General features: G+C 41.3%; 1 protein-coding gene across 1 annotated transcript; it reads right to left on the reverse strand.

The window, feature by feature from the left end:
- Positions 1 to 679: 679 nt before the first annotated feature.
- Positions 680 to 5,930, reverse strand: LOC120047653 (DC-STAMP domain-containing protein 2-like). The gene is made up of 4 exons (XM_038993198.1): positions 5,804 to 5,930; positions 2,792 to 2,910; positions 2,446 to 2,573; positions 680 to 1,925 (listed from the first exon to the last, which is right to left on the reverse strand). The coding sequence occupies exons 1-4, from the start codon at positions 5,846 to 5,848 to the stop codon at positions 1,786 to 1,788; spliced, it is 432 nt and encodes a 143-aa protein (XP_038849126.1). The 5' UTR covers positions 5,849 to 5,930; the 3' UTR covers positions 680 to 1,785.
- Positions 5,931 to 9,345: the final 3,415 nt, after the last annotated feature.

Genomic DNA, 9,345 nt, shown 5'->3' on the forward strand with positions numbered 1-9,345 from the left:
CCGTGCTTTCTATTACTCTGCGCCGACTGTCGAGGCACAGGGCACTCAACTGCTCCAAAATAACTGGCACCCAGATTACGCATTCCGTGTCAAAATGAAATCCACAAAACCAGTGAGCATAATGTAGGCTAATGATATACTCTGGTAAAATAGCAAAATTGGTTTCGATTTGTTACGCTCTAACATGTTAGCGCTTTATCGTACATCATGCGCTGATGTCAGTTTGCACGAAAGTCCTATAGGTGAGCGCCGGCGCCCTAGCTAATAAACTTGATTAGTCTCCTGTGCGTTTGAATCACAAATTCTAAATATCAAAATAATAAACAAATCATTAATGACTTAAAGATTATTAATGGCAAGAAAACAACTCTTACAAGGTGATATATCATACCTTGGTCGCCATTGAGTCCGTTTTGGTCTGTCCAGTCAAGAGGAAACTTTTCTTGTCAGCGTTCCATTGCCATCCTGGCTGGAATCTCGTATCCTCCCAAAAAAAAAAAAAAAAAAAATTGGATTCCACCCTGGCATCAGACAAGGAATGGGGAGGAGAAACGCCGACATTTAACACTGGGACTGTATAATGAACTGAGGGTGGAAACATGAGACGTGTGCGTTGTTATTCAGTTTACTTATTTATTGTACTTTTTAATTCAAATTTTGTGGGCGTTTACCACCCCATTTACAAAGTCATAGTGTCCTTATCTGTTTCCAACTTTCCACAGAGACATACAAATATGAATATCACAAAACAGTCTTTGACTAACATTATAAAATGTAAATCTTAAATATTGTATTTATTCTCTTAAAATGGTCAATCCACAATTCATGACATCAGCTTGTACTATTCATCTTTCAAATAACTCTAAGGTCATTGGCCCTATAGCATCTAAGGTTATCATCAGTTTGATTATAAATGAACCGCTGGAGTGCAGGTGATAAATGCAGTGCATTCCAATGTTACTAAATCATAAATGGTGGGAATTTAACCAAAACCAAAGCTCATTTACATTCTAGATTTGGAGAACACTTCAAATGCATCTAAAAGTTCACTATGAAGTTCCTCTATTTTTATCGTACTTACATATGGAAAATAAATGGGCTAATGCTTTGATAACATAGAAAACATGTATTTGAATACTAAATTAAATGTATATAACTTGGAAAGTCATTTGCTCTTCCCTATTAGCATCTGTAGCCTCTATCACAGACTGCAGTATTCTGAGCTGAGCACAATTAGTTCCTTCTGAATGTAAGTGGAGCTGGTTGGTTTTAAGGTGGTCATCCCTGAGAAAGTTGCGGTTGTGAGTTGTGGTCAAGGCTGTGGACTGTGACCGTTCTCAGGGGTCCATACTGAGAGTGGGCAATCCAGTCAGAGGTGATAGAGTGAAACGAGGCTTCACTGTATGAAGTGTCACTCTCGCACCCTTGGGTCTCCAGCCCCCCCGCTCACACAGACGGCCAAGGTTGGGTTGTGGTTATAGTAATGGTCACTAGGCTCAGAGTGGTCCTGTTCTGAGTAGTCTTGGTAAGTCATATCTGGCTCACTGGGGTTGACAGGCAGAGTTAATGAATGCTCAATTAAATGTCAGATCATGTTAATTCTGATGGTAATGATAGTAGTGATCATAATCATAAATATGAAGAGTCACATCTCCATGTGACAAGTGGTTTCTAGTGACAAAATGCAATTGGGGCAAGTGAGTAACTTACTGTATTTTAAGTGTAACCAAACAAAGTGTAACATGATTGTTAGGTGGTCAGCTAAAGTCTAACAGGTTTAACAGTCTAACAGGTGATCATCGTGTGTAATGTGTCCCTGTGCAAGACTCCCAGCTCTTCCTCACAGTCCTCCTGAAAGGTCAGGGGTCCCATGCAAACTGCACAGACCTGGCCCATACTCTGGAAGCACTGCTTACAGTATACCCCTGTGTAACGTTAAAACAGCACATGGATTAGAGTGCAACAAACCACAGTGGAGCAGTTGAATGGAACAGAAAAGTCAGATTGCCAAGAGGAACATACAACTCATCAAGACCAGGGGCTATTTCACAAAATAGCATCAAAGATATGGCCTGCAAACATGGGTTAACATTCTGAAACAACAAGTAACAAGTGGTTCCAAAGAGTTGCAAATCTGGCTTTGAGAAACACCCCTCGTGGTGCTTCACCAAAGGTGTTAGCTGAATTCTTATCCTTCTAGGCTGAGTCAACAGTTTAACAGGGTCAACTCCCTCACTGTACACACAGTAAGGTCAAACTCCATTTCATTTTACAAGGAAAAAGGAAAGATTTTATGACACAAAAAAAAGCGGTATATGAAAGGCAGGTAACATTTATGAGCTTGTAGAGGAAACAGATCTATCTACTTTTCAAGGGGGTCCTATAAACAAAAACAAAAATCCCCAAACAAAGACAACCTTAAAGGCCTGAGTTCGGCTGCTGTACCTTTACACTGAGGGGTGATGCATGTGACCATGCTGGGGTCATCCTGTCCCTCTCCTCCCCTTCCACAGGCCATGCAAGAGACAGAGGACACCCCCAGAATTTCAGCCAGGTAGGACCCACCTGGGAAGCTAGATTAAAGAACACATCATTAGCTGTAATAACATTAGTGATGTGTCAAAGTTATCTGTACACACATCCACTATAAATATGTGTAATGTGTTACAGTCCTGTACTATTCTGGATTTGCATGGGCAAAACAATGCACTAGTTAAAAGACTAACATGGTGAAAAGATGTGAAATGGCTTCAAGAATGGGAGATTTAGGTGAAATTGACATTCATTTTACCAGGTTCTGAGTGTCTGGAGGAATCTGGGTCCCTCTCCTTCTGCCCTATTCCTGGCTACAGACCTCAGCAGGGCTTTACCTAGAGACTGGATCCTCCCGTGGAGGAGCTGCAGCCGCTCCTGCCCCACAGAGGAACGAGAAACACCATTACCTGCTCTATGTTATGTTAAAAGTGTCTGGATCTGGAAAAGGTGCTGGACAAATAGAATGCATCTGCAGCCTGGCCCAGTAGATAATCTATAGAATTTCCTGATCATGCTTTGTCAATCTCAGAGAAGAAATTAGATTGCCACCAGGGCAAGACAATAAATACCTATCGGCAGACAATAGACATATACAGGTAATTGCCAAAATAAAGGAAACACGTGAGTAAATTAGGGATACAAAGTATATTGAAAGCAGATGCTTCCACACAGGTGTGGTGTGGCGGATGAATCAGAATTAGTTGGGTAACATAGATATATAAGATGTTTTATTTGCATAATATCCTTATGTGAGATACTTGTCATTAGAATGTATCCTTTTGGACTATAGTGTTGACAGTTGCACTTTTCCCTCAGCTGGGGCTCAGTCACCTGAGGCCCAGAGAGGGGAGAGGTCAGGCTTGTCTTTCACATGTCCCTGGTGCTATGCAGAATATCAGAAAGGGAAGAGGACAGAATGGAACATTGTCTTCATATGTGAATGTGTCTTTACCTATTCTTAAACCATGTGAAGGGATGGCGTGATTAATGGGGAACCAATTACTTGTCTCCACAATGTCTGTGCGCCAGTCACTCCCTCCTTTTCCCATTGGGGGGAGGTGTATGGCAGTGTCTGGAAACATTGTATGTCCTCTCTGATCTTACACTGATCCTGGGACAGTGTATGACCTAGAGGCACACTCCCCTCAGTGAACCTGTCCGGGAGTGGGGTCAAGAGGGGGTTTACTTGAGATTTGACTTGAGATGGGAGTATCTAGAGTTGACAATTGATATATGCCATTGGATGAGCTAATGGTTCTGTACTATGCCGTACCAGGGAGAGACGGTTCCCTTTTGGAGTAAGGGGGCCAGACACTGGTCTTTACAATGAAAACTGTTGACACAGCAGTAACTGTCTGCTATGGTTTATAGATATCTTTCTCAAGTAAAAGTCTTTCTTTGTGAACTGTTCCTAAGATCTGTGATTCGTCATGTAAGTTGAGAGGGGTGTATCTTGGCTATAAAAGATCTTTGTACTTTTCTGTTGGTACTTAATTAACGGTTCATTAGAAATAGTGAATTGTTGAAAGTCAAATGCTATTGCAAAGCTTATTATTAAAGATGTAGCTTAAGTATAACTCTGACTGGTGTGTAGTTTGTAACTCTCATTTGGTAAGGCAGAAATATGCCACTACAGTGGTTCCTGAGTTAATTAAGCAATTAACATCCCATCATGCTTAGGGTCATGTATAAAAATGCCCAGTTGCCCATTATTTTGGCTACCATGGCTAGAAGAGTTCTCAGTGACTATGAAAGAGGGGTCTCAAAGCAGTATAGGGGGCTTAAAGGGTGTGTGTGTGTGTCCCAGTCACCAGATCTCAATTCTCAACCCAATTGAACACTTATGGAAGATTCTGTAGTGGCGCATGTTTACGGCGCCCCCCCTCCCCGTTTACATTGTGACGTACTTCATTACACCGTACGTCATCTTCACGGAGTCTTGCCCCACTACTGAATGGACAAGTGTAGTGTTTGTAATGCAAGATGGAGGAGAGCTTGTTTCTCGTCAGAGATTGCATATATTTAGTGAGATAACCAAATGTGACCTTTTCATTCAAGACAGGATAAATATATTGTTACAGGTGATAATAAAACATGTTTTGTTTAGTTACTTTTTCCTCAACTTGTTTCTATAACTTTATAGCAAGTCAAGCTAGCTGGCACTGCAGAGCAGGTAGCTAAAAGCTAGGCTAGGTTGAAGATACCATTGTAGCTAGCGACCTCCACCTAATAATTATCATCAAAAACAAACGTTATTATCATCACAATAAACTTAAAACGGGAGGCAACAGTCGCATAATATAATTATTTAACATTGCTATTAAAATAGTATTCACTTATAGGAAGTTGCTAGCTATCCCATAAAGCCAATACCGAAAACCACATATCTCTGTGGTCTGGCAACTTCCTGTTCTTCGACAGACTCTGGCTCGACTGAAGATGACGCAAAGTTTGAAAAATGTCAAAGTTTGCAGCGTCCGTCCTGCAACGGAGCCTTAAACTGCAAGGGGGCATTGCGTTTTAACTCCGCTATGGACGTCCCCATTGAAATGCATGACAGCCGGCGCAACGCAACGTGGTGCTTATAGGTGATGTGAACGAGGCTCGAGACAGCGTTTTCCACCATCATTAACAGAAACCCAAATTATGGAATTTCTCGTGGAAGAATGGTGTTGCATCCCTCCATTAGAGTTCCAGACAGTTGTAGAATCTATGCCAAGGTGCATTGAAGCTGTTCTGGTGGCTTGTGGTGGCCCAACGCCCTATTAGAACACTTTTAGTTTGTGTTTCCTTTATTTTGTCAGTTACCTGTACATAGAGTTATGTGTGCACGTAGACTAAGTTACGGCACACAGACCCGGTGCTAATGCTCAACATTCTGTACATGGTTTGAATTCCATCTGATCCAACAGTCTAGTATAAAATGTAGTGACACTAAACCTGAAGCTGCTGGCAACGTATGAACACTGCCATTAGAATGATGCAACACCTTCCCTGTCACACCAGTTTGTAAAAGATAATAGCTGAGTGTGATGCTAACCATGCCACTACTAGTATACAAACAATGACAAAGACCGCCACTACATAAGACCAGAATCGACAACAAAATGGATATAGTTTTTTTATCTGGTTAAATAGTTTATCTACCGTTGGCATGACAAGAAGAGAACGTGATCAAACTGTATTAACTTTTTAAGCATAACATTTATGTCTGTTCTTTTGTCCTGGAATCAAGATAAGCACATCTGTATTGTTGTGCAGTGCTGACCTGCCTGTTCCCATGAAGTCTTGGCATTGTTTCAATTCTATGCATGGTTCACATTCCTCTTTCTCCTAGACTCCCAGACCAGCAGACTACTGCAGAACAAGTTCTATTGTGCCTGCCCAAAACCACAACCTGAAGTGGCTATTGTAAACAAATCTATCTGTGGATCTTTTTATTTCAGTGTAGTTTTTATGTAACTGACAACCCCTAACTCGTCAGTGTTTGCAGATCTAAACGAAATGGATAGGTGTAAGCGACCGCTAAGTCCACTGGGAAGGTATCCATCTATTACTACACCTACCTGGTTCCCTCAGATCAGCAAACACAGAAGTGGTAAGGGCTAGAGGAGGGGGTTTGGGACTGGACAGATAAGGAGAGAGTTGTGACTGGGTCATAACGTATCCGTTCTCGTTTCGGGTGGTACCTGGCTGGCACACACGAGCCTCCTTAAGCACTTGACGTAGCTTCCAGCGAACACAATGAACAAGGAGAGTCCATAGAGGAATCCTGTGTTGAGAGAGAGGAAGCAAAGCAAACAGCTTATTTTGGCCACTGGGTGTCAGTGTTAAACAGCAAAAAAATACAGAGACCCTGTAGAATTTACTCCATATCCCTAGGCCAAGGCATAGATACAGATAACTGCCAAAATAAAGGAAACACCAACATAAAGCATCTTAATAGGGAGTTGGATCACCACGAGCCAGAACAGCTTCAATGCACCCAGGCATTGACTGTTGTGTCTGGAGCTCTATCAGAGGGATGAGACACCATTCTTCTATGACAAATTCCATCATTTGGTGTTTTGTTGTTGATAGAAAACACGGTCTCAGGCACCGCTCCAGAATCTCCCATAGGTGTTCAATTGGGTTGAGATCTGGTGACTGAGAAGTCCATGGCATATGGTTAACATTGTTTTCATGATCATCAAAACATTCAGTGACCACCTGTGGATAGGAGCATTGTCATCCTATGGGAGCATAGCCATGGTAGCAAAAATAATGGCCCAGATAATTTTATACATCACCCTAAGCATGATGGGATGTTAATTGCTTAATTAACTCAGGAGCCACACCTGTGTGGAAGCATCTGCTTTCAATATACTTTGTATCCCCCATTTACTCAAGCGTTTCCATTATTTTGTCAGTTACCTGCATGTTAATCTTAGGGGAAAGTTCTACCAGATATTTTAATGTTAAAAGTCCACAAAAAATATATTTACTGAACAAAAATATAAACGCAAAATGTAAAATGTTTGTGCCATGTTTAATGAGCTGAAACAAAAGATCTAAGACATTTTCCAAACACACAAAGCTTATTTCTCTCACATTTTATGCACAAATGTGTTTACATCCCAGCTAGTGTCCATTTCTCCTCTGCCAAGATAATCCATCCACCTGACAGGTGTGGCATATCAAGAAGCTGATTAAACAGCATGATCGTTACACAGGTGCATCTTGTGCTGGGCACAATAACAGGCCACTAAAATGTCCAGTTTTGTCACACAACACAATGCCACAGATGTCTCAAGTTTTGAGGGAGCATACAATTGAAATGCTGACTGCAGGAATGTCCCCCAGAGCTGTTGCCAGATAATTTAAATGTTAATTTCTCTACCATAAGCCGCCTCCAACGTCATTTTAGAGAATTTGGCAGTACATCCAACCGGCCTCACAACCGCAGACCACATGTAACCACGCCAGTCCAAAACTTACACATCCGGCTTCTTCACCTGCGGAATTTTCTGAGATCGGTCACCCGGACAGCTGATGAAATTGAGTATTTCTGCCTGTAATAAAGCCCCTTTGTGGGGAAAAACGTATTTTGATTGGCTGGGCCTGGATCCCCAATGGGTGGGCCTATGCCCTCCCAGACCCATCCATTGCTGCACCCCTGCCCAGTCATGTGAAATCCATAGATTAGGGCCTAATGAATTTATTTAAATTGACTGATTTCCTTATATGAACTGTAACTCAGTAAAATGGTTGTGGACTATATTGCCACTCCTATTTGCCATCTCTTCAATCTAAGCCTACAGGAACGTGTGTGTACTCAGACCTGGAGGGAAGCAAAAGTCATTCTGCTACCTAAGAATAACAAAGCACCCTTTAGTAATTCAAACAGCCAACCAATCCTGCTACCGACCCTTAGTAAACTTTTGGGGAAAAATTGTGTTTGACTAGATACAATGCTATTTCACAGTAAACAAATTAACAGCTGACTTTAGGCACGCTTATAGGGAAGGGCACTCAACATGTATGGCACTGACACAAATGGCTGATGATTGGCTGAAAGAAATTGATAATAAGAAGATTGTGGGAGCTGTTTTGTTAGACTTCAGTGCAGCTATTGACATTATCGATCATAGGTTTTTTCAGCAGCAGACTATGTTTTATGGGTTTACATCCTCTGCCATATTGTAGATCGAGTGTTACCTGTCTAGCAGAACGCAGAGGGTGTTATTTAATGGATGCCTCTCTAACTTAAACCAAGTAGATTTATGCATACCTCAAGGTAGCTGTCTTGGCCCTTTACTTTTTTCTATTTTTACTAATATCCTACCACTAGCCTTAGTAAAGCCAGTGCGTATATGTACGCTGATGACTCAACATTATACACGTCAACTACCACAGAAAGTGAAATCACTGCAAAACATTAAGATCTGAAGTCAGTTTTAGAATTGGTGGCTAGTAATAAGCTAGTCCTAAATATATAAAAACCTAAATGCATTGTACTTGGTACAAATCATTCGCCAAACCAGCGGTTTCCAAACTAGGGTCCGCGACCCCATGTGGGGGGGTCGCCTGATATGAAAATGGAGTTGCGGGAGAATTTCCAAAATCCCCCCAAAATCTAAATATATACCTTTATAGATAAATTATTAAACCAGAGAGCGCTCTTAGATCATGGGAAAAGGCCGCACTTGACCGTTGCACTTGAATCATTCCCACGGTGAATGGCTAGGCCCACTACGCTATGAAACCATACACTATTGCAGAGACTTTGATATTACCGGCTGCAATTGATATGGTGAAAACAATGTGTTGGGAGGCAGAGGCACAGAAACTCACGTCAATACCTTTGTCAGATAACACTGTTAAACAAATAATTTATGCTATTGCTCACAAACAAGAGGAAACTCTGACTGAATTGTGCCAAATGTGTTTAATTATAGCCATGGTATAAAAGGGATAATCAACTTGTGGCTCTATGCATTCTCTGGAAAATAATGTAACTCCATGGACGGTCAGTTCCACTCCACTAAGGCTTGGTGGAACACACCTTTCACGTCGTTCATTATTTTCCATAGAATGCATAGCCCCTCATTTCAGTATTGTAAATGTTCTATTCTACATTTGTAATAAGTGTAATAATGTATTGTATTATTGTATTTATAATGTAGGCTGTTTTGTTTTCATGTAATTGTTTTATTCCTGTTTGGACCCCAGGTAGAGTAGCTGCTGCCTTGTCCTTGGGGATCCTAGTAAATACTAAATACTACTAGTCTAAGTGTTACCTATGTATGAGCATGTATCCTGAGTGGTCTG

Source organism: Salvelinus namaycush, chromosome 5 (assembly GCF_016432855.1).
Source record: "Salvelinus namaycush isolate Seneca chromosome 5, SaNama_1.0, whole genome shotgun sequence".
Classification (NCBI taxonomy): Eukaryota; Metazoa; Chordata; class Actinopteri; order Salmoniformes; family Salmonidae; genus Salvelinus; species Salvelinus namaycush.

What these genes read in the sequence shown, in the direction of transcription:
- LOC120047653 (XM_038993198.1), bottom strand. Translation starts at nt 5,848, where the DNA reads ATGCATAGAATTGAAACAATGCCAAGACTTCATGGGAACAGGCAG. An exon ending in GACTTCATGGGAACAGGCAG is followed by an intron (nt 2,911 to 5,803) that starts GTCAGCACTGCA and finishes TCTGTGGGGCAG; the next exon opens with GAGCGGCTGCAGCTCCTCCA. An exon ending in CATCACCCCTCAGTGTAAAG is followed by an intron (nt 1,926 to 2,445) that starts GTACAGCAGCCG and finishes AACGTTACACAG; the next exon opens with GGGTATACTGTAAGCAGTGC.